This window comes from Centruroides vittatus, unplaced genomic scaffold (genome assembly GCF_030686945.1).
Source record: "Centruroides vittatus isolate TY-2023 unplaced genomic scaffold, ASM3068694v2 scaffold_324, whole genome shotgun sequence".
Classification (NCBI taxonomy): Eukaryota; Metazoa; Arthropoda; class Arachnida; order Scorpiones; family Buthidae; genus Centruroides; species Centruroides vittatus.
In genome coordinates, this window is record NW_027122701.1 from 177,375 (window position 1) to 203,332 (window position 25,958).

Genomic DNA, 25,958 nt, shown 5'->3' on the forward strand with positions numbered 1-25,958 from the left:
TCATAATTTTTTAATGATGATATCTTTAGTTTTAGAGATGATAAAATTTTTCAGAAATCACTTAGGATTGATTATTTCCATCTTCTTTTCTTTATTTTTGCTATTTTTTCTTTCTTGAAGCTTTTAAATTATGTGAAGATAATTAATTGCTGTCATTGGCTCACCAGTGGCCAAATGGTCTTTGTTCTCTGAACCCTGGGAGTTCGGTCGTGGGTTTGCTCCTCTCTCAGACGGGCTGGCCACGTGGAGTTTTCCAGGTTTTCTCCACATCTGTAATGCCGAAATAGGGGCCAGTTTCCCTTAAAAAGACCTCCTGGAAGGCACCCCCAGGCAGATCGCCCAAGTGTTGCGTTGCCATAACTAAACAAACAAACAATTGCTGTCATCTCTTTCTATATGATATTAGATAAAATTTTCCTAATTTTGTGATTCATAATTATGTGATGTGTAGTTTGTGAAGTAATTTAAAATGCTATTATAGAAAATATTAATGATTTTTCCACACAATTCCACACACAGCATTTCACGTACAATTTTAATATATTTGACTATAACTTGAATTGAAGGAATAGAAAAGAATTTTTGAGATAATGAAATTTTGGATTACAGAAATTACCATTACTTTAATGAGGTCATAAATATTGCAATACAAATGGACCGTTTATTTTGAAAGTGGTGTAAGTCCATTTTTTCTTCTTTCGAGATATTTAAACGTTTGCATTTTAGTTGATTCAAAAATATAAATAAAGTGTACTAAGTTTGACAATGTTTCTATGACTTTAGAAATATGTAAGTTAATTGCATAAAGACTTCTATGTGAATTTAACTAAACTAATATATTTTTCTGGGCCATTAATGGACTTAAACCACTTTCAAAATTATTGAACTGTAAAACTCATTAAATTTCTATTATGTAAAACTCAATTTCACTTGAAACACATTGTGTTTTATTCTGATTTTGTTTATATATAATAACAAGAAATAAAATTGTGTTGTTTATTCTGAACATTAAAAATATTTACTTATTGTTAAACTGTTTTATGATAAGTTTATCATTATTATGAGCTACCATTAGACACTACTTTTCATTTAGGTTCGTTACATGGATTTTTTTCCATTCTATCAAATTGTACATTTATGGGTAAAATTCATAGTTTTCCTCCTCAGTTATAAGGGGCTATCCATAAATGATGTCCACTGGAAGGGAGGGAGGGGGTTAATCCCTTTCCTTAAGACAAGTCACACAAGAACAGTTGAGCATTAGTGGACATCCATTTATTTCACTAAATTTTATAGAGTTTAAGCATTTTATTATATATATATTTCAAAGTTTCTTGTATGTTTCATTTCTACTTATGGTATTTATCATTCATAAAGTGATAAAGGTTTTAATGGGGGTTGAGTTATGTTGTACATCAAAAGAGGGGAAGAAGTTACAAAAACATGAAAAAACTGGGACAAGAGAAGGGAGTAAAGTTTCAAGAAAAATGCACATGTAATTTATGGAAAGCCCAAGTGCTTAGACTGCAGAAAATGGACTTACACCACTTTCATAATACAATGGTTATGCAATGTCATTTACTGATGAATTTTTAATTGATCAAAGCTTATGGTTATTTTAAAATAATAAGTGTGAATTGTTTATAAATAAAAAGTTCATACTAAATTATATGTATATTATGTGATTTCTCAATTTTTTCGAAAAATGGACTTGCACCACTTTCAAAATAAATGGTCCAAATAATACAGTTAGACATAAATACATTGTATTGTTGTTATTTTTTAGGTTTTTTTATATATACAAAATAACAAAATATTTATAGTTTTGGTGAAAGAAGTCTATTAAGTGAGTTTGATATCAGTGAACTACTGCTTCCTGCTTAACAATGTTTTAGATGTGCTCAATCACATTTAAAACATTGTGATTTAATATATATTTTTGTATATGATCAGTTATCCGAACAACCCCAGTCCTGAATTGTTTCAGATAGTGTGCATCTGAAACAATTCATCATCTTTCAGATGTGACATAGCTATTAGGAAGCTTCTTTAAAAATTTAAAAAGAATGCTAACTATAATATTTGATAAGCTAATTTGCATAAAAAATAATTATTTTAGGTTTAAAATGTCGTCATGTTTTTGTATTTTTTGTGCTGTGGCTTCAAAGGTACTACACATTAACTAACTTTGTATGTTTCTTCAAGTGTACATAAGTAAATGTTTGATTTTATTTTAAGTTCATTTTAATATAATCTTTTTGAAAATTCAAAAGAATGCATACAATACCAGATAAGAAATAAATTTATTAGAATCTTAGATATTGAGTTATCAAAATGTGCTCTCATAAACTGTTTGACTTTATAGAAGTACAAAATGCATTGAATTTAAGGGAGCTAAATAAGAGATGAAAATAAAATTTGACTTAGAGATTTGAGTGAGCAAAATTCAACTTGTTAAGAATGAATTGTAATAAGTATACAAATTTTGTAAATTGAATATTTTTATTAGTAGATTATGATGTAATATTTATATCCAGCTTTGAATTTTTTCTGGTGCTTTTATTTTGTTTCTATTTCATGTCTATTTTTAAGTATTCCAACTGAAATTGTATATTTACTAATACTTCTCAAATCTCAAATTTCTTTTTCTTATAACTTTTCCAGATGTTATAAAATATCACATAGTGAAAGTATGATGACTGGTTTTTTCCTCCCTTCAATATTTTGACATTTTTGAGTCCAAAAATTGTAAAATAAAAAAAAAGAACCCCTTTCAAAATTCTGTATATGCTTGCATGTTGCATTCTTCTATCTGTTAACATTCTTAAGATGCTATTCTTTGGCCTTTTATGAATAATAATAAAATTTGCACATTATTGCATTTTTTCATATTTGTTTTTCCAAGTTTTCACCATCCTCTTTTTAGTAGCATATTGGACATCATTATCTGAAAGTTAAAATTGTTTTCATTTTAGTGTCTTTAGAGAGATTGTTTTTACTTCAGTTTCACAAAATTATTTCTTTTTGTAGAATTTTTAGCATGGTAATCTTTGTGAATGAGTATCCAAATCTGAAAGCATGTAATGATTCAATGTTACAGTAATACATTCTCCAAATTAAAGCTTGTACATTAATCAAAGTTTTTAAACTTGGTATTGTTTTGACATCAGCAGGTCCTGGTCTGCTGAAAGAATTACATTTTTTTTTAAATCTTACATTACATAGTCATTTTGATTCTATTGATATCTATTTGGTATATCATGTATAAAGCCTTCAGTTATTTTATATGAAAGAGTTTTCTTTTCATAAAATTATATTAGTTTTTCTTCTGAATTGCAATAATTCCTGGAAACTGAAATGCTAAAGTTTTTAATAATTAATAGTTACACTTGTGTGCTGAAACAAAATTACTTTATTTAAAAAAAAATTATTCCATAAAATGTACATTTTATGGAATAAATTTTATAGATTTAATTATTTTTAAATACAGTAGAGCATCAATTATCTGAAACAATTCGGGACTGGGGTTGTTCGGATAACTGATCGTATACAAAAATATATATTAACCTATCTCATGTTGAAATTTTTTGTCGTTGCTTGTTGCTTCCTGTTGAATTTTCGTCTATGTTAAGCCTAACAAAAATTTTTTTAAAATAATAATCATGGCTATTGTATCATTAAAAATTATTTCTTTATTTTGCACAAACAAAATAAATATATTGAAAAATATAAAAACAAAAAAATTATATTTTGGAAGTTAGTCTTGTATCAAAAACGTTTTAATTCAACGTGACACACATCCCGACATACAGTCCTGAGAAAAACACCACACAAAACAACCAATGCTCACCACTCACAATGGAGGAAAACCTCTCATTCAAATACTGGTGCATCCTTAAGTACCCTCTCATGGTCATGCCAGTGCTGCCAGCTAAAACACACACACCAACTAAAATAACATTGGAATAGCCCCAGACATAGCCAAATATTGCAGAGCCACAGCACTAATAGAAATTTGAATTTGTCAACTGGAATGCTTTCAGTTAACCGATGTTTCGGTTGATTGGTATTCAGATAATCAATGCTCTACTGTATTTAACTTTTGCTTTAAATAATTTATAAATTATTCAAAATTATCTTTCATGATAATATTTGCTATTGCCAAAACTGATATATTAAATTTTATGATTTTATCTAGATTCATTTACTTATTTAATTGTATTTTTCTAAATAATGATTTATAATAATTATGTCATTATTTTTTTAGTCTTTCGAGCAAAATCCTCCAATTTATATAATTCCAGACTTAGAAGAAAATGAAAAAATTCATTTGAATTTAACTGAACAAGCAATTAAATGTACAATAAATCATCCATTTCATGTAAAACATAATTTTTTATATAAAAGGTAAATTTATGTTAACTTATCAATTTAATATAGATTTAAAAAACAGGATTTTATTTGCAAATGAACTTTTTAAGATAGAAGCAAAATTATAAAGAATTTACAAATAGTTATATAAATTCTGGGTAACATTTATCTTGATAAGCTGTCTACAAGTGTATTTGTTTAAGTTCTTGAGAAAATGAAGTCTGCACAATATCATTTCATCTAAATAAAATAACCACTTTAAGATCATTGTTGGAGTTTGAAGAAAACAAGAGAGGGAAAAAAATACATTTAGTTTTATTTAATTAAAGGCTTTTTCAGATAAAAGTTTGAACAGAAACAAAAATAACAGAAATGGGACAGAACAATATTTAAATCAAAAATATTTTTTAAAAATAAATCTTTTGGAAAAAACAAAACTATATTTGCATATGTATATAAATAAATTAATTTAATAAAGGCACTAACTTAATAAATTATTGATGAACTAGCTTAATAATATGGTAGCATTCTGCTAAATAAATGAAAAACATCATTTACAATAAAGTTGAATGGGTTCATAGACATTAGCTAAGAAAAAAAACTCACTAATATTGTGTAATAATTGTTGTAATAATGTTTTTCTACATGTGTTACTATTTTCATAACTTCTGAATTTACAATAAATTATTTAATAATAAACGATGCTTTTAGCCCACCACTTTAATTTAGATAGAGTAAGGCAAGATTCTAGGTCTGAATGAGGAGGTTGGGACTTTAACAGAGCTGTAGAGCATACTGATAGGAACAAAAAAAGTCTAATAAACCATGGGTGTACGGACGACCCTTCCCGAGATACAGGCCCCCCAAAAATGACTATATGTGAACTTTTCGAGACCCTCAAAAATGGGGTAAAATTTAAAAGTGAAAATTTTCGCAAGTACAACTAAAATTTCTGTTTCGAACACTTTTTGTTACAACTTACTAGAGACTCCTAAAAACCCCCTAAACACGAGGGTGCCACCTCTCGACCGCCACTTCCGGGGAGCGCCGTCAGGACTCGCGCCGCTCTCTCCGCTAAGCGCGTTTAACGGCCAGCGAGCCCTATTCTAACGACACTTGTCGACAACGACCAAAGAAAAGCCCGATTAACAAGACTAATTAGGCAACGCTTTCTCCGACGCCGCTCCTACGTAAACAGAGAGCGCTTCTTCTATTTCGAGCTATTTCTAACACGCTCTAACTACCGAAAAGGCCAAGAAAACAGATCCTGCACTCACCTTCGACAGAGTCTCCTCCTCTCGCTACCTGACGACGTCTAGCCAGTTTCCGATCTTGTGTAGAACGGGGTGAGGTCGCCGGTCGCCGCCGCCGCCTCCTCCTCGGCTATGTCCCGGAGGTCGGCGACGACGAAGATGGTGTCCGAACAATCGCATATAATCCAGGTTTCGCGTACAAGTATCCTTCGGTAACGAGCACCATACATACATATATATATATATATATACACACACACACACACAAGCTTCGCCGTTCGCTGGGCAGTCGTCGTCTTTCCTCTGCCGTTTCTCTTCGTCGCCCTCGTGCACAGGTAGTACTGTACATCAGAAAATCTGTACATCAGTACACAGATGATGCAGACATGTCGGCGAAGACAGAAACGTCGGTCGATCGTCACATGTAAACCTTCGCCGCCAAACTTTCCAAGCTACGATTAAAACAAGTCCTAATCCATGTTCGTTGAGGTTAGGCATCCATTCCATACGAACTACATCGTTCGAGCTTTTAACGAAATCCTCAGTGGTCTTATAACCTCTCTCGGCATAAGGAAGCCTTCTACCGTTTAAATCACGATAATCCTTACGTAATTGTCCAACGGTTATGTTCGAGGGACGGGAGATCGACAGCGAAGGCATGATTTGTTTCGTTTCTAAGAACAGATCGTTCATTTCACTCACTCACTTCGACCTTACATTCGCCGCCATGTTTGCTACCATAGGTAACATTAACCGAGTTTCCCAGCATCATCTAAAACATTCTGATCCGTCACTGAATGATGCTGTTGTTGTTACCTCACGGGTGCAGAACTTGCTCCAAATTATTGTGATATTATTCAGAAAACTTTGGAGAAATACCGAAATGATACACAACTTGTGGGAGCCCCCTTTTCGTCTCATTCGGAATCGTTTCGCAACGATTGTCCGATTCGTTCACTTAATCCACACTCGAGTTTGTACGTTATCAAAAGACTTTAGTATTGGGAAGAAGTAAAGTAAATTACGTAGTTTCGGATTTTGAAAGTTGTCAACATGTACCATTACTTCTTCTTCCGTTGCCTCGAATATCACAACAACTATTGAACATTTACTGAATTGCACTCCCGACTATCAAGGTGACAAACACCGGCCGAAAATGCCCGAAGGTGGCCTGCGGGCTTATAAAACTTCGGTAGGCCATGCTGTGGTCACGCGACCCGCGGCCAGCCCGCTTCAACTTCACGGCCGAGGTGGGGCCGCGTGGTCGGGCGCGCTGCATCTCTGGCGGAGGTGGGGGCCACATGGACGGCCAGTCATGCGCAGTGCGTTCCTCGGCCTCGCATGCCTGAAATATGAGTTCCGAATAGGTCCTGGCAGAGCGACTTGATGGGCGGGTGCGCACGGGAGTGGACCGGCGCCTGCCAGGACGGGGGTTCGAGTCCCCGCTCAGGTAAGAGGTGTAATAATAATAGATACTTGTAATTACAGGCAACAGATGGCGACTCCGGACGACTGCAGGCGGGAGACTTGGCCCGCGGGCCGCGTGCGAGGGGGAGGCGGCGGCGACGCGGACAGGAGGGGGGAGGCGTGCGCGGGGGACTAGGAAAGGGGGGGGCACGCTTTTTTTTAAACACCGAGAGGCGGAAAAATCGGGGAAAAAAAATATTGGGTCACGTGACCCGGCTCTTTTGCCCGCGAACCCGTGTGACGTAGGCGCAACTTTCGAGGGCTATATCTCGCGAAGGGTCACATATAGAGGTTCGGTCCTTTTGACTTTTTTGCTCGCACAGGGGGTTTCGACAATTTCCCCCTCCCGCCCCCCTCATTCGGACCTAGAATCTTGCCGTTAAATAGCCTAATAAATAGGATTTAACAATTTGGAGGGCTTATCACACCAAGGCCGACAGAAAAAAGACCAGATCTTTTATAATAAAGTTAGTCTTTAATAATCACCTTCAAATTTAGGTAAGGATGCATTTCGGGTACAAGGACCCCTCATCAGCTTACAAACACATAGACCAACACATATAATTATAACACTAATAGTTAACCAATACAAAGGAATATTTGATATATACAGTGTACTGTATTTACAATTTTTAATACAACCCATATACTAAAGAACTAAAACTATCGAGCATAAAATTTTTTTTATACATCATAATGTGATATATCACATTATTTGGACCAGTAAATGTCTTATTTTCTCCCACATTTTCCGAATTCCAGTAGACGGTTCCACTATTAATAATAAAATATTGTTAAGTATAATAAAAACCAAAAGGGAGGGAAACTAACAATGAACTTACTGTTATTAAAATAATTGGTTTCTAGACCTTAAACAAAACAAATACACCAAATCCATAAGATTGTGAAGCCAACTGCCTTGTTAAAATTCATTTTACAATGTGATGTGACTTTACTCCCACATCTGTTTCAAAGTTAACACAAATCTGTTACACATTCTTTCATTCTTTCATTCAATGTGTAACAGTTTACAATCTGTTACACATTGTAATAAAATGCATCCTTACCAAAATTTGAAATGTGATTATTAAAGACTAACTTTTTAATAAAAGACTGGTCTTTTTTTCTGTTGGCCTTGGTGTAATATTCCCTCCAAATTGTTAAATCCTATTTATTAGGTTATCTAACTCTATCTAAAATAAATTATTTACTAATTTTATTAAAAAGGGTCTAATTTGCTAACTTCATTTTGTGTTTTCCTGAATGCAAATCACATTTATGCATAAGTGACTAGGTTTTTAACTCATAAATTGGCTGTTCAATAGATAATAAAAAATGTATGTTTTTTTTTAATCAGTGGAATTTTATAAACACTGATAGGTCAAGAGATTACCAAAAAATCTCTAATAGAATTCTGTGAGAATGAATGGCAAGGACTAGTGACAGATAAGATTAAACATCATTAGCAGTGAATAGCTGAAACACAGGGTTATGATATTGTAGGAACCTAAACAGAAAATCAGTCACAAAGAATGCCAGACACACTGTATGGCTTTGGTTAAAGGAATTAAAATATTTTTTAATGGAATTAGCTGAATTTTTTAGTCATAATATAAAGAAATTTTAAACAATTATAAAGAAAAATAAGACTCATACTATTTATGAAATATAAAGTTATAATTGTATAAATTTTATAAATATACAGAGCTTTTTATTTGTGTTTTTAAATATTTTTTAAAGGTTACTTAGCATTCCTGTAATACTTGTTGCTCATAACTGTTCTCAAGTAGATGCTTATGTGTTTATTGATTTACAAGAAATAAGAAGGTAAATAATTAAAAGTATATTATATATTACAAAATTAAATTTATTATATATTATTTTTAGTAAAAATTGTAAAAAAATGCAAAATAAATAATATTTGATTATTTATTTATGTTATGTTCTATTTATTTATTTTGCATTGTATCACATGAAAAAATGTGATATATTTGGAAAGTATTTTGCTAAATTAGTTTCTGTTGATTTTATATCACATTATACATTACCAGACAATTTTTTTTTGTGTCAGTTTCACAAAAATTAATACATTAAATAAAATTTAAATGCTTTATTATTACCAAATACCATTAAAATATTTTGAAATAAATGCAATAATTGGTTTGTGTTCATTTCAAAACATTTTAATGGTATTTGGTAATGATAAAGCATTTAAATTTTATTCAATACATTAATTTTGATGTTGCCTTAATGTGCATATTAGATACATTTTTCAACAAATTTGCATAATAGTAATAATAATAATTTAATTTTCTAATCAATAAATTGTTATAGTATGAATAGGAAAATTAATAAGGGTTAAATTTCTGGTAGTCAATGTTTAAAAAACATTCTTAATTTTGAACAATTGTGTTTTGGAAATACTATTTTTCTAAATTCTCTTGTTAAAGGTTTATTAACATTAAATATGTATTTTATGTAATTATTTTTCAATTAGATACATTTTATTTTTAAATTCTAAATTTTTTTGTTTATTTTTTAAAAATATTACTATTAAATTTTCAGTGTAACGCCAAGTCCAGTATCTACACCACAGTCACTTCAAGAAGTTTACAGAGGACTCGGTTCACAAGGTTTTACTTGGATAGGTCCAAGTCAGCGGCAGTTTTGTCTTAAATCAGGATCCACGATTCACGTACCGCTCCAAGCATGTTTTTCAGCTCCAGGTACTTATCTGATGGGAAATCTTCAGATATCTTCAGGACTGGAAAAACATGGTGCTAAAATATGGCAGCAATGTATGCCACCATGTCTTATAATAATTAGTGATAATAAATGAAAAAGTGAACTGTTAGAATTGTACAGTTATTTAGTTATTTACCATTCATCAAACTACCAGTTATATGGACCAAGAATTATCATCAGAAAAAGAGATTTGCATTATTTTATTCAATGCTTTAATTCTCAAATTTCATTTGATTAAAATACCTTAAATAAAATTCAAAGTTCATCTATATGTAAATTGTAATTATAGTGAAATAATGTTATATCATGGCTGCACTGGATTAAAACTGAAATGACTATTGTTTTTGCCACAAAGCATGTTTTATATAACAGTGCCAGTTGTTATATCTTTTAAAAGATTATTAAAAAAATGAAAAAGATAATAAAGTTATATATATATATACTTATATATTAGGAATTGTTATTGCTATAAAATTTCCATTTAGTTAATCTTATGATTGTGTTTAAAAAGACTTTTCTAAATTTGATTTAATTTATAATAGTTTGAAGTTTTTATATCAGTATGAAATCATTTAAGTGTTAAATTGTTTAAATGAGATTTAATGCATTAAATATCATTGTAATATATGAATTAATTTGAGAATTGCTGTTGAATGAAGAAAAATTAATAATAATGAATATTTTTAAATAAAAATTTGCATGTGATCTTTGTAGTTTTAATATTGTTTTTTCATTTTTTAGCTTTTTCTGCCCTATGGATGCTAAGAGGTCTTTTTTCCACACCTGCTTTGTGTTTGGCCAGATTCACAATGAGAAGGCTAGGTGGTGAAGGATGGGGTTTGATGTATCTGATAGATGCTCATGCAAATTCTTGGAAATTTTCATCTATCTGGATTCAATCCTGGGTTTCCCGGAGCAGTAGGTTGACATCTTAACCACCAATCATTGGCTGTCATTGATTTTTTTAATATTAAAAGCACACTTTTATATGCAAATGTATTACTTCAATAACATTACAAAAACAGAAGATTAAGAATTAATTGACACAGAACTAATCTGACCAAAATGCAGCAGACTCTGCCCCTCTGTGGGTTTTATTAATATATAGATAAACTAACTGCTTCAGAACACTGACCATCCTTTTTTGAAGTCCCATGTTGTTTTCTAATCTGAACAAAGGACATTTTTGTCCAATTTATTTTTTGCTAATCCAATAAACAGTATTTGTAAGTATATTGAACAAAAACAATAAAAATGATTCATTTGCAAAAGAAAAATCCCGTGGTATGTCAATGCCCTCAACCTCATCTGGGAAACACTGTACTAAATGTATTGATAGTTATGTGCTTGCACCACATGGCTTTGTGCAGTTTCTACCTTGAAACCTATTCAGTGGCATTTCAAGAGCACAGGCTTATTCTAGTACACTACTTCATAGTACTACAGTACAGCAGTGTGCAGTGACAATTTTCAGATGTGAAAAAACCCATTTTTCATACATTATAACATTTATTATTTAATCACCCAGAAAAACTCATTTCATTTGCACATCTGGCACATTAATTAATTTTACTTTCTCAGCTCTGTTATACATAACATAGAAAAAGTATGGCAATTGGTCAAAACATGATCCCTAAGATTTTACATTTTTGGATTCAAGAGACTTTGAAATGTTGAGAAATGCAAAAAGATTCAGGGGTAAATTCTGTATGTATTGATGTTAGTGTTTGGGGGGGGGCATGGCTTTGTTCATCCACTTTGAAGCTTATTAACTGCTGTTTTTGTTGTTGAAAATTTCTGAAATTTTTTGTTTAATCATTATAAATAAGTGATATATGTATAAAAATTGGATAGATTACAGTTTTAAAGTATACTCAAATCTCATATGATATTGACAGAATCAGTCATTTCTTGACTGACATAAACTGCAGGATTACTCTCTAACCTCTTTGTAGTAATTTTCATGTAGTAATAAGATATATAATATATTGTAGGTCTTAGTGACAGGTTTGATGTATCCAAATCAACATTATTTCGTTCTGTGCAAACAACATGCACTGCTCTCTCAGAACTTGCACCAGTTTATAAAATGGTCTTCAGGAAAGTAAGTGCAGCAAATTATTGAAAGTTTTCACAAGAGTGGCTTTCCAGATGTAGTAGGAGCTATTGGTGGCACTCACATTGAAATTCCAGCTCCAGATACATGCAGATGCATATATAAACTGCTAAGTCTACCATTCTATAATCTTGCAAGGTATGTGATGTCACTTTTGATAAAAAGTAATCTAGTACATGAATAGAAAATTGTCACGTTTCATACTGTTAACAAACCACATTTGCTCTAATGAATTATGTAGTTCTATACAGTAATATAGACAATCACTTTCTATGAATTTTCCTTAATTCAATCTGAAGTTCTACAGTACAAATCTACACTCTAATGATGTTTTTTTAACTCCTCCATTTTCAGTTGTGTGAAATTCCATGATTTTTATCCGCCATGCTGGTGAATGTAGCTGTGTCCATGATGCTGAAGTTTATGCTTACTCTTCGTCTGGAAAAATAGCCAAGAAAGCTGAAACAATGTTTCCTTATGACTCCCATATTATTGGAGATGGTGCTTATGCAATCAATAAGCATTTGATGACATCATTTGAATCCAGACAACGGGCACTTGACAGTTGCCCAAGTCAGGTACAATAAGAAATTAGTGAGGTTGAGGCCGAAGTTTTAAATGCGAAAACGTGTACATCGGACGTTCAGCGCTGCTTTCCCGTAAGCCTAAAAGTTTGACAATAGTCTTTGAAAAGTTAGTGGAATCATGCTCGACATTCCAAATGCCATTGTGTTCAACGTTCGGAAAGTGACGCTGAACATCCGATGTACACATTTTTGCATTTAAAACTTCGGCCTCAACCTTGCTATTATTTTCAGCTAGAAGTGTGATTGAATGGTCATTTGCTCACTTCCAAGGAATGTGGAGAAGACTGCATTATTTAGACAGATTCAGATTCAGATTTTTTATTAAATAAAACCTACTACAAACAGTATATACTTGGTGCCGCTTTCGCATAACCAAGTGTTGGCACAGTACAGGTATACAGGGTTCGAACAGTTGGTGTACCACGAATAAAAGTTACAATAAAAGAGTTAAAAAAAAAACAAAGAGAATAAATGCAGAATTAAACTAAGCCTAAAACTAATAAGCAGAACATAAACATAAAAGACATAAAATACAAAAGAACAATGAAAATATACAATATGTACTAGACTAGCCCGTGGTTACAGGAAGAAGGGACATGAATAGGACAGACTAAACAAAGTATACATGTAGATTACACTACAGAACTAGTAGCCACTCACAGTGGTGCAGGAGAAATACATAGAGATGAGGTTAAGGAAGGCTTCATAAGAGTCTTTGTCGCGTAGGCAGGAGTCATGGTTGGTCCAGTTGTGCCCATGGGAGTCGATATTTAGACATGTCAAAAATGGAGTTGATATCATTTGTTGTAATCGGAGCCAGATTTGCATTTTTGGGGGCCCTAGGATGAGCAAGACTTTGGAGCCCCCTAAAAATAATAATCATCTCTGAAATTAATTTTATTTGACTTATTCAAATAAGGATTTTTATAAATTCTATCTTAAAATACCTGATCTGATTTAAAAGTTAATCCTGGATTATCAAGTTGAGAGACAGTCAGTGAGACTTTACAAAATATGAAAAAAAACATTTAAAAAAATATGTTATTATAAAATTCAATGTGGTATAAAAATTACAATTTGTTTTACAAAAATTTTTTTACATTTTATCGACATCGATGGATAATAAAGTGAAATTGTTTAAACTAGGGGTTCCCAATCTTTTTTATACTGCGACTCCCTTTACAGGCTGTAACTTTTTTGCGACGCCCTTCTAAAAGAAGATACTTACATGTAGCTCTAGCAGACATTAAAATTACTTTATTATTCAAAGAAAACTCCAAAGAATATAGAATCTTAATAATTATTATTTATTAGAAAACATAACAGTACAATTAATGAGAAGGATGAGCTTGCTTTTCTGAGCATAACTTCTCAAATTGGGGCTGAAGTTTTGAAATGGCTACTCTTCTTTGTACTCTTTCCTGAGTCTTCGACACGTTTTCTATTTATTTGAATAAAGTTATCCATTTTATGATGCATAAATTAAATACAACACACTTGAAATCAAAACACTGATTTATCAACACTTATAATTGACGAAAACAAAAGACTGAACGAAAGAACAAGAAAATGGAAGAGCGGGGTGATGAGATGCATGCGCCGCACACTCACTCATTACATCGCGTGCAGGCGACCTATGGGTATTGTCTCGCGACTCCCCTAGAATAGTGCCGCCACGACACCCCAGGGCGTCGCAATGCACAGTTTGGGAAGCCCTGGTTTAAACTATTCTGGGCTATGATTGACCTTAGATCATTTTTGGTTAATTCTAATTTTGAAAAACTTATCTTACCACAGAACAGTTGGTAATCATCATGCATAAATAAATTCTTAAAACTGTTTCAGTGTTTGGAAATGCAATTTCCATATTATTTTCTCTTATCATCTTATACAAGAACAAATGAGTCAGATTCTCGATCTCGATAATTAATTTTGATGAAACTATGGAGTTGCAAAATTTGACTATATAATGAATCATCTCTTTGGTATTGTTTGATGTCTTCAGTCCTTCATTAGGAATGTCAATGTTGATTAAAAATACAAAATTCTGATTAATTTTCTTATAAGACACAACTCATTCCAAATTCATATTAATATTTTTCAAAATTTACAGAAAAACATTATTTCTTAAATTTTCCTTGGGACTTAACACTTCCATATGATTGAAGTTCACCTGGAATTACTTTTTTAGCATCAGGCAATAATTGTTTAGCTTCTGCTTCGTGTCAAACTGATCATTCAAATTCACTAGGAACTCACCAAGAGATGAATATAAAGAACACGTCTAGCGTGATTTTCAAATCTTGTAAGGACTTGGAAACTGCATTAATTCTTTCTAGTATTACATTCCAAAAAACTGTTTGCAATGCAAACTCAAATTCTTCCATTTTTGACAGTAAATTTTGTGCATCTGCTAGAGGTTCCATCAAAACTTTCATTCTCTACAATAGTGCTTAGAGCATCCAATAAACATTCATAATTATGATATATTACCTTGATTGAGTCTGCTTGAGCACACTAGTCTTTGATAATGATTTTACTGTTGGTTGGAATTTTTTTCAATTACACTCCATCTTTTAGTGGACAATGAAAAAACATTGAACATCTATTGAGCTATTCCAAAATAGTTGATTGATTCTATACAACATTCAGCACCAGAATATCGTAAAAAGAATTAAAGAGCATTACGCAATTGTTATGAAAAACGATGTTATTAATTTAAATACTGGCATGAGTGTAGATGCATGCTGGAATAATGTACTAAGGGGTATAAATACATCTTCATGCAAGCTGTTTTGTTATCAAAGTCATGTTTGTGATGCTGATACTGATTGTAATACTCTATCCACCGAGAAGGCCCTGTCAAGGTAAAATGCATTTGGAGGTAATAGAGAGGTTGCGGCCAACGTTTTCAATACAAAAACGTGTACATCGGACGTTCAGCGCCGCCTTCCTATAAGCCTAAAAATTTAACAATGGCGTTTGGAATGTCAGTGCAATCATGCTCGACATTCCAAACACCATTCTCAAACTTCTAGGCTTACAGGAAGGCAGTGCTGAACATCCGACATACAGTACATGTTTTCATGTTGAAAACATCGGCCACAACCTGTCTATTATTAAATAAACTTCCTGTTAAAAGAAAGTTGTAGTCTATATAGTTTTTAATTAAGTCTCCTAGAAAATCTGTAAAAGATTGAGAAAGATTTCTCCTGGTTGATTTTTTTAGAAAGTTTTTACTTTTTTAAATATACAACCTTTTTACCTTAAACAAATATACCTATTCCATTGTTTTTTTACAAATATTGTATATATACAGTGTGTTGCAAAAGTGTGCACACACAATAAATGAATTATTAAAATTTATGGTACATATTTTGTCAAAGTATTTGACAAAATGTATTACAGTAAATGATAGAGGACAATCCTTTTCAAACTGGCCGACAATGAGTATGAGTGATTTACTTCGGGTGTTCTTCCCAAGCTATGGCTTGCCGATAGACTAAAACGCAGGCAATGGACATGAAGAGGAAGACTAAGATTGCTATTTTCCTGGAAGGAAACTTCTCTCTCTCGTGCTGAAAGTTGATTCAACACGAGAAACTGTGGACAAAAAATAATTCGAAGATGACGAAAAAAGAAAATCGTCAAGATTTGTAAGTTCAGTCTTCCTACTAATTTCTACGAAGGCGAGGAGACCATTTCAGAGCTTCTTCGAAATTGGGTTTTTGCTTTTCTTCCAGTTTGGATGGTGCCGACAGCACTTGGAAATAATGTAATTTTAACAACAACTGTGCTTCCTGCAAAATCTCAGAAATTTTCGAAGGTTTGGGGGGGTTGATGCTATTAAATTTTGGTGATTAAAGGTCAAGGGGTGGAGAGATAATGGGGGTCATGTGTATCTACAGTAGGGTCGGGCTTAATGACAATTTTACTTGTTATTAGCATTTACAACATTTTTTTTTTATAAAACTCATCCCTACTCTCAAAGTTAAACTTTTTGCTGTTATATAATATTTTATTTAAAAAACTATATATTTTTAACTATGATAATAGATGATGCCACCAAAATTTTAAATGTTGCTGGCAAAGTTCAGAAACTCTTTGCTGGTTTACTCTTTCTGCAGCTGTGCATTGTAGCTTCATGCAACACCAGGTAAATTTGAGTTAGAGGGCCCATGTACAGTGTCAACTTCAGACATTTATTTTCGGAAGAAAGTTTTTGGGGGGAATCTCCCAGTATCCTCTTGAATTTAACACTGCCCATGCAAAAAGAACTAAAAAACAATTATTGAAAAAAAGTGTCATTGAAAACAAAATTAGATATGACATTTATGAACAATTAAATGCAATCCATAAAAAAAACTAATTCAGGTAAGTGTATTATTTATGAATATGTACTTTTATTGTGCCAAATAATAAACTAGATCAGCAGTGTCAACCTTTCTGACCTCACAGATCACTAAACTCACAATTTTGAATCCTGTGGACCACTATCATAAATTTTTTTTTACTACAAAAACTTTCTCTCTGAAATAAAAACATGTTTACTTAGGAACATTTAGTACATATTGTCCCTCATTTGCTGTGTTAAACATATTTCATACATAGCACATGATTAAGTTGACAAACATTAATTTTAAATTCCTGTAAGGTGCTTGATCTGTTAAGACAGCCCATACATTTTAGTATTTATAGCCATCTGGCACAGCTTTATGCAGGCAGCATCACACTTTTGCAGCTTGTATGACTATCTTTAAGAGCATTGCATCCACCAGTTTGCTTGTTAGTGAGGCTACTAAAATATTAAAAAACTGTTTCATGTCATCTGTCATTTCATCTACAAAAAACAAAACAGGTTATCCCCAATATTATATTTACCGATTGCTCTTGCATATACTGGTTGATTAAGAAAATGTTACAAAGTACTTTCATCAGGAATAGTCTTGCCAGTCCATCTCTCTCCAAAAGACTTTCCAAACTTGGATGGCTGACCTTACTTAGAGGGATCCAAGAAGATAAGAAAGCTGTAGATGAAAAGATCATTTCTGGAAGCAGCAGTGTTACTTTCTGCCAACGTTTTGAAATGAAACTTTTGTTTCTTCTTGCTCTTTAATTTACTTGTTTCATGGTCAAAATATTCTTTCTAACACATTCTGACTTGGGCTTTTTGTCAACAGTGATCTTCAAGTCATAGAACTGTCTTGAGGTGTAATATTTATCAGTACAGGTATACCTCACCTTACGTCAGTAATTGGTTCCAGGAGAGGTGACTTAAGTCGAAAGACGATGTAAGTCGAATTTACTTGTCACTAGGCTAAACCACAAATTACCATTCCCAGTTCTGTATTTTATTTATAAATGCATTTTTAATAATATATGGTTAATAACAATCTATTTTAAGCTTACAAACAAACAAATTTTAGTTTTTACTTTTTTTCTGTACTATAATTCACACTCAACAACCTTTTAAAAACCAGTAATGGTAATTGAAAACAAATGTTTTCGACCGTTAACTCGGTCTGTACTATATTAATCTAAATTACTGTTTTCTGTACTATATTAATCTAAATTACGAATATGTGTACGTACAGTACATGTTTACAATTTGGTGATGTTTACAGTACATTGCGGACTCTTTATTTGTGAATGTGGTTTCTCTAAGACATTATAAAATAAGATGATTTTTTAAGATTAAATAACAAATACAGTTATTAAAATTATCTTGCAATAGTAGAAAATAAACTAATTTATGTTAAATTTACCTATAACGAGTGGCACTGGCGATGATGCCAAATGGTAGATATTGGAACTACTGTGGAACGCCAATAATGAGCACTTAAAGACCGCTAAATAAGACGACAGCACAAAAACAGATGTTTTCATGTTTTGTTCTCTAGGATTTATGATGACTATATTAACATTTACTGTAAATGTACATATTTTAATATGATTTTACGTAGACAGTTGCAGTCTGCACGATCTATACAGTTTTGGTCTATTGTTAATAGATTTAATAGGAGAAAGAAATCTGATAATCAAATTCCTCTTCATGACTGGGAACGTTTTTTAGAATATAACTTTTGCCATCCGAGTTCTGATTCAATTCTTGATTTTGACCGTGATAATGTCTCTCCTATTTTAGATGATCCAATTTCACTCTCTGAGTTAAAAACTTCAATTCGCAAACTTAAAAGAAAATCATCCCCTGATATGGATGGAATAAAAAATGAATTTATTATATACCTACCTGATGAAATGTGTTTAGAATTACTCAAACTATTTAACAAGATTAAGGAAACATCAAAATTTCCTGAGCATTGGAAAAATGTGTTGTTGCAAATGATTTACAAGAAAGGGGAGAAACTAAATCCTCAAAACTATCATCCAATAGCATTGTTAAATACCTTTAGAAAGTTGTTTACTGGAATTTTGGCAATCAGTTGAATCAATGGATAATAGAATTTAATGTTATCTCCCAGTTTCAAGGAGCATTTGTTAGAGGAAGAGGGACCACGTACATCTTTATACTTAACGGTTTAATACAGTATACCTTGTCAAGAAAAAGATGTAAAATCTATTCGATATTTGTGGATTTGGAAAAGGCTTTCGATAGAATCAGTTTTAATATTTTATGGGAAAAGTTACATTTATTAGGAGTTTCAACTTCATTAAGCTACTTAAAATTTATTTTGTAACACAAGATATCATGTGAGAGGCAATCTGGCAAATACTAAGGTTGTCATTTCTGGTGGTGGGGTTGCCTCGGGGTACCTTTAAGCCCCATTGTTAATAAATAATATAAACGATTTACCACAATTGTTTTCTGCCTCTGAAATTTTGGGATTTGCTCTTGGAGAATCTGTTGACCTGCATTGCTTAAAGTATGCTGATGATGTAGTTCTGCTGGCAGATTCAAAAATGGGTTTGCAACGAAAACTTTCTCTGCTAGTTAACTGTGCTAAAAGAAATGATGTCACAGTTAACTTACAAAAAACGAAGGGAATGGTTTTTCGCAACAGTGGTAGACTACTTAAATCTGATAAGATATTTGTGAATGCTACTGAAATTAGTTTTGTGTCATATTTTAAGTACCTAGGAATACATTTTTCTTCTTCAGGTATATATAATCATCATTTCGATTTAATAGCCAAAGACATACAGAATAAGACAGCCTAATTTGTTTTTGTAGAGTAAGCATATAGCCTAAGTTCTATGAGTAGTATCTTTAAACTTTTTGACGCTTTTATTGGTTCTAAGATGACTTAGAAACTCCAGTCCCCAGACCGGAAATAAATGTCTAAACTAGAAGAAGTACAGATGAAATATTTTAAGAGACTTTTTAGAATAGAACGTTCAGCTTCAAGCTCTGCAGTTTGTCTTGAATTAGGAAGACCTCCATTGGAATTGAAATTTGTCAAGGCTATTCTTCTGTTTTCATCAAAAGTTATGGAGTTACCCTCATATGACTTGTGCCGAATTACTTATAATGTTTTGTTAACAGCAGTTAAACCTGATAAGAAAAGTTGGCCTGCTTCAGTTAAGAATATTTTTGATAGCTTGGGTTACTCCTTTTTGTTTTCAACTCGATCAGCTTCATTGTTGCAAACTCACTTAAATGCTATAATTCAAACTAAGTGAGACCAGCTGTGGAATCACAATATATCGTCAGCTGAACGAGTTAACTTGTTTGAAACGCACCTAGGTTGGTGTATAAAAAACTACTAAAACTGTGAAACTAATTTTTTCATGGAAAGACTCATCATGCAACTTAGACTTAATAAATTTTGGATTATGTTAAAGGGCTACTGGATAAATATATCAAGAGAAAAGTTTTGTAGTTATTGCAATAGTAAAGAGGAAGAGAATCTTTTAATACACTTGTTTGGATCTTGTCAAGTGATATCTCAACTAAAATGTTTTGTACTAGGAAAAGATTTCAAGTATAATCATTTAAAAAATGAGGACATGTCAAAAATTACTTTATTTAAGATTTTCTCCTTCTCTAAATCTTTAGAATTTTTGTTAATCTTGATAATTTATTACTATGTATATTAAATAACATTATGTAACTAAATTGTTCCTCCATTGTAAGTATTGATTTAAATTATTTAACATTAAATTAAATTAAATATGATTTTATGTGCCTTTAACACTTTTCTAGTGATATTACGACTTCGATATTTGTGATGGACGGATGTAAAGTCGAATAAAATGACTTAAACTTATTATTTTTCCATATACTTTTATGACAAACGATGTAACTCGAGGTATATCTGTAACAATACCTTCTTTGCCATATCCTGCAACTAATTTTCTTAAACCTTCTCTCCTGCTTTCAGCACTTACAGGAAATACTTTACAATTAGATCAATCAATATCTGAAATGCTTTTTCTGGGCCTAATAACTATCAACTTTGATCACATGCAAAAAAAAAAGCAGCTTAGGGGCTGAAAATAAATCTGCATACCACTCCCCATTTACTATTAATATTTCAGTACCCCACAAAAGGTTTCACAAGAAAAATCAATTGCTAGACAGTGATAACTTGTGTTGAAAATCAGCATTGCCAAATTGGGCTACAAATGCAGGTATTTAGGTTATTTGGAATTAAGTTCAAAATGTAAACTAGATAAAATTAGCCGAAAAATGCACAATCTGCAACCCCAAGAAATAAGGTGTGATTCGCAGTTAAAGTAGCCCAATTGGAAGTGAAAAGCATGGACCCAGCAACTCTTGTCCCAAAAGACATGATAAATTAATGTGTTCTCTCTTTTGAGAATATTTTGTAAATTTTCTGAGTTTACTGTCCTAGCCATTTTATTAAATATATATGAATAATAATAAGAATGTGAGATCTGGATTTTACCAGATCCACTTTTTATAATAATTTGTTTTAGGAATTTTTCCCTAATATAAACATCCTGTCGAGAAACGGTCCCGGACGAGCAAATATGCGTCCCCGGCCATTTAACTATAAACTAGGGCTGCAAGATGAGCTGGATCTGGTTGAGAACAAAGGATTGTTGACGGTTAACGTTCGAACTCGTCATATGTTTTTAGTCCCGGGAACACCTATGACACAAATCGTCATCCGCTCACGATCACGTAACCAATTTCCCAGGCAAAAACTATAAAAGCCACTCCTTCCACCCCCTCAGGGGAGTCTCTTATCATCTGCCGGACAAACGTCGTCACCGACTCGGATCTTCTCCGAACGTCTCCGCGCTCAGTCGCGATATTATAAACTGTGCCTATTTCGGATAATCCTCCCTTCATGGATATTGGTGTCAATCGAGTGGGGTTTCGACTCTTTCAGCATCCCCCGAAGTCACAATAATATTGTGCCATAATAATAATATTTAATAGTGCCATTGCTAGAGGGATGATGTAATGTTTTACAAATTGAGGCAGATGAGAAGCCTCTAAAGAAAGGTCAACTGTGCCATGAAACTTATTTCTAGAGGTGTGAAAAGACATTTTTAATGTTATTGTTTTTTGAAATTTTTAAAAAAATTTTCTAAAAATAATAACGTTAGAGATATAATGTTATGCATACATCCACACAATATGATAATCATTAAAAATAACTTCTGAATATGTTTTTCAGAATAGCATTTATGTCTGGAATCTTATTATTAAAGTCTGTCCAGATGTGCTGAGTAATATATATAATGTCCAGATGGTCGAAGTCAGGTTTTTATGTTCCATGTCATATCTAAAATTTGATGAGTTTCAATATTCTGCAACATCTGGAAAGTCCAAGAGTGTCTAGCTCATACCCTACTTCTAGAACTTTTGGGATAAACAGTATCATTAAATTCACAAGAAAGGAAATTGAGTTACAGGTCAAGCTTTTTTTTTATTTTTTTATCTTTAAAGATAATATCTAACTGGGGAAGAGGAGTAAAGTTTAGATCTTTAAGATTTTCAATAAACATTATAATAAAATATTGTATACAATGTTATTTGTCATAAATAAGAATACACAGTAGTTATTTGCTAACTGAATGTTTGTATACAGTGTCAAAAGCAACATAATTAATAAATAGTTGTAAAATTCAAAACACATTGAAACTGACAATTAACAAATTCTCACTTATTAATTTTTTCAAATATGTATTTGAATTAATTTTCAAATTACCAGGTGCATCATAATACAATAAAATAAAATTTGATTAAACAGGATAATAGATTTGAATTTCTAATTCGAATAAAAAAAATTGTTTTTTCAGAATTTTCTCAGCAATTTATAAACAAAATACTCTATTTTGCTTTTTTACTTCTTCCTCGGTTTGACGTTTTAGATTTCTTTAAAGGTAATGATGGTTGCTGCACCTGAAAAAAAAATTAATATTTAAATAAGATATGAAGAATATGTTCTTCTGGTAATGTAAAATATTAGCAAAATACAGTAAATTACTTGCGTCAAATGTTTTCAAATATATTGAAATAATGTCAAATGTACTAGCCACTGTGGTAACGGTAGAATTTTTAAAAAAGAGTGCTAATATTTTTGACATGGTTAATGGGCCATCCTTAGGCATGGACAGTCAAAAAAATGAGCACTCATCTTTCAAGTGTCCATGCCTGAGGATGCAAGGTCAAAAACATTAGCAATCTTTTTTAAAGATTCTACTGTTAAAGGTGCGTTAAGTAAAAAAACATACATCAAACGAAACCCAATATCATAAGCAAATACACTAACAACTGCCATAAATGATTATAGATTAGAAATAAATTTGGCACTAGAGTTAGGCATTAGGCACCATCTCTTATTAAAATTAATAATTATAATATTTAATTAATTTAGATTAAACTGGAAAAAAAGAATCGGCCCGAAGTGGGACTCGAACCCGCAACTCCCGCTTACTGTGCGGATGCGTTGCCAGTTATGCTACCCAGACCTTCGGTCTGATCTCCTCTTCCGGCATATATAAGACTAAGACATAACCATACATGGTTATTACGGCACTGACTGGAGACACACCCATTCAAGGCACTCAGTTGGCCATTGCAACACTGGCAAGGTATATATATACAAACATACATCAAACAAAACCTGATATCATAAGCAAATACACCAACAACTACCGTAAATGATCGGGCTAAATTTTGGATAAATAATTATAGATTAGAACCGTTAGACTAAGATATAAACATTGATGGTTATATCTTACAAGGGGAGGGCACGACCTGGGAAATTCACTTTAGGATGAGACTTGGTATATAGGTAGTACTCCTTAAGGGTGTTCAACCCTCAAAACAAGAAAGCGCAATGGCCAGCCAATTTTGAGAAAAAGACCTTTAAAAATTCGAGCTCAGCTTTTGTACTAATAAGTTTCGCTACATCAGCAGCCGCTGAGTAGCTCAGTCGATATCGTTCTTGGCTACCGCCAAGTCGTTCCGGGTTCTAATCGCAGTCTCAATTATTATTATTTTTTTCCTTTCTAAAATTTTTTTAAATTAAGTATTTTGAATATATAAATATTAAAATTATATTATAATAAATAATTTCATTTAAAATGAAATTATTTAACACACATTACATGTCATATTAATTATTTTGTATTATTACAGTGTAATTAAAAAGTATATTAATAATAATAGTTATAAATGGTTATTATAGGAAGTAAAAAGTTTAGTTTGTGTCATTTGTTACTTTTACACATAATTTTATTACATACAAAAATCTGAATGATAATTATCATAGAAACATGGGAAACAATACATTTTTTGGCATCTAGCACGACAAATGCTTACAAGAGCAATGTTCTTTCAGAAGATCAGTTGGAAAACAAACTTCATTCATATTCATGAATATCTCTCTGTCTTCAGCAAGTTTAGATTTGCTTGGTACACTGCTAATCATTTTATCAAAAATTGGTGACAACAATTGATGGCAAACTATTGATTGTATTTTAATACAGTCTTCTTGAGAATTTATTTCTCGATTTTGTTCGATTAAATAAGCAGAATTTTGAAAATTTTTGATTAGATTTTTTACTTGTCTATAAAAATAGACATCACAAGGTTGAACGAGAGGAGTACACTTTGGAGGAATCACTTTAATCATGCAAGTAGGTAATTCATTGTCATCTGAAAGATTTCATCAAATAATTCAGGTTTTGTTTGTCCTTGCCAAGAGTCGATAAGTAGAAGAAACTGTTCTTTTTCCCACATAAGGTTTTAAACAGTTTTGAAGGAATTCAATATATAATTCTGTCGTAAGCTTTCCAGAGTTTGATGATGATGTTATAACATTTTTATATTTTTGTTTGTATTCTTCCACCATTTTCTGCACTCTTGGACCAAATTTACCGGTTGATTCTTGAAGACATACAAATACCTGAGGTAATAGTTTTCCAGATAAGGTGAGTGCATATTGTGCTGTATAAGAATTTGTCACTTTATTCATATCGTGTCGTTTAACAAATACAGTTTTGCTACCTTTTTCTGCAAGTCCCCTATTCAAAGTAGATTGGTACTAGCACCCTATAAATGATAATAGCATTAGTTATATAAAATGGATAAGTGTACAATTAAAATTGAGCATAATTTTAAGTTTTTTTTATATCAACATACCTGTCTGGTCAGTATTAATGACGAAATTTTTGTTAAATTTAGGTTCTGCTTCCGAAAGGTTGCTGCAGAATCCAAAACTTGTTCTAAAGTTGCTGTTTCCTTTTGCGAAACAAATTTTGTTATTTTTCATTGACGTATGTTATAAGTGCTTTTAAATTTCTTTACCCATCGTTCAGAAGCTTTAAATTCAAAATTTCTAAACTGTCCTGCAGCAGATAGAGCCCACTGCTGCAAGTTTCTAGTAGTTACTTGTTGATAATTCTGTCTGGCTTCAACAAAACGATCATATGTCCAAGAACCAATAATTGCATATTTATCAAACTTATTTCCTCCTTTTTTTATTTCTTCTTCCCATTTGGATAAATACTCTTTTTTTTTGCAATGTTTTCAAATTCCATGTAGGATGTTTTTTTCGCAATGTTAACGACTTTGATTTTATAATCCAAAGGAATATGTTCCACTTCTCTTTTTTTCTTTTCATTGGGCTCATACTCGTCAGATGAAATATCAGCTTTAACTTGCTCAAAATATACTTCTTCACACTATTCATTAGTATGAATAAGCTCTTCATCGCTTACAAAACTTTTTTTCAGCCAACATATGCACAGTATTTTTGTAAATTTCCTCACCCATCAACATAGCTTCATCAGAAATTGAAGCAGAACATTTCAATACAATTAAATTTTTTTCTACAAGCAAACTTTTACAATATTCAAATGCATCTGTTAATTTCACTTTTAAACAATCACTATTTATCAATTCTTCAGCAGTTTCATCATCAACTGTTGGTAGACTGATAGTATCTTCATTCACAGACATTTTACTGTAAAATA

The 25,958-nt window shown here is 32.1% G+C and overlaps 2 protein-coding genes across 2 annotated transcripts in view; one reads left to right on the plus strand and one right to left on the minus strand.

The window, feature by feature from the left end:
* Window positions 1-10,544, plus strand: part of l(3)76BDm (trafficking protein particle complex subunit 8 homolog l(3)76BDm) — a 127,452-nt gene extending 116,908 nt beyond the window's left edge. Inside the window, exons 26-28 of the mRNA XM_067286038.1 lie at window positions 4,268-4,407; window positions 8,832-8,918; window positions 9,657-10,544. Of these exons, the coding sequence (XP_067142139.1) occupies window positions 4,268-4,407; window positions 8,832-8,918; window positions 9,657-9,930 (501 nt within the window). The 3' untranslated portion in view covers window positions 9,931-10,544. The remainder of the gene's footprint in view (window positions 1-4,267; window positions 4,408-8,831; window positions 8,919-9,656) is intronic.
* Window positions 10,545-22,624: 12,080 nt separating this feature from the next.
* The window catches only part of Fen1 (flap endonuclease 1), a 44,801-nt gene continuing 41,467 nt past the window's right edge, over window positions 22,625-25,958 (minus strand). The window contains exon 12 of the mRNA XM_067286005.1: window positions 22,625-22,878. Within this exon, the coding sequence (XP_067142106.1) occupies window positions 22,807-22,878 (72 nt within the window). The 3' untranslated portion in view covers window positions 22,625-22,806. The remainder of the gene's footprint in view (window positions 22,879-25,958) is intronic.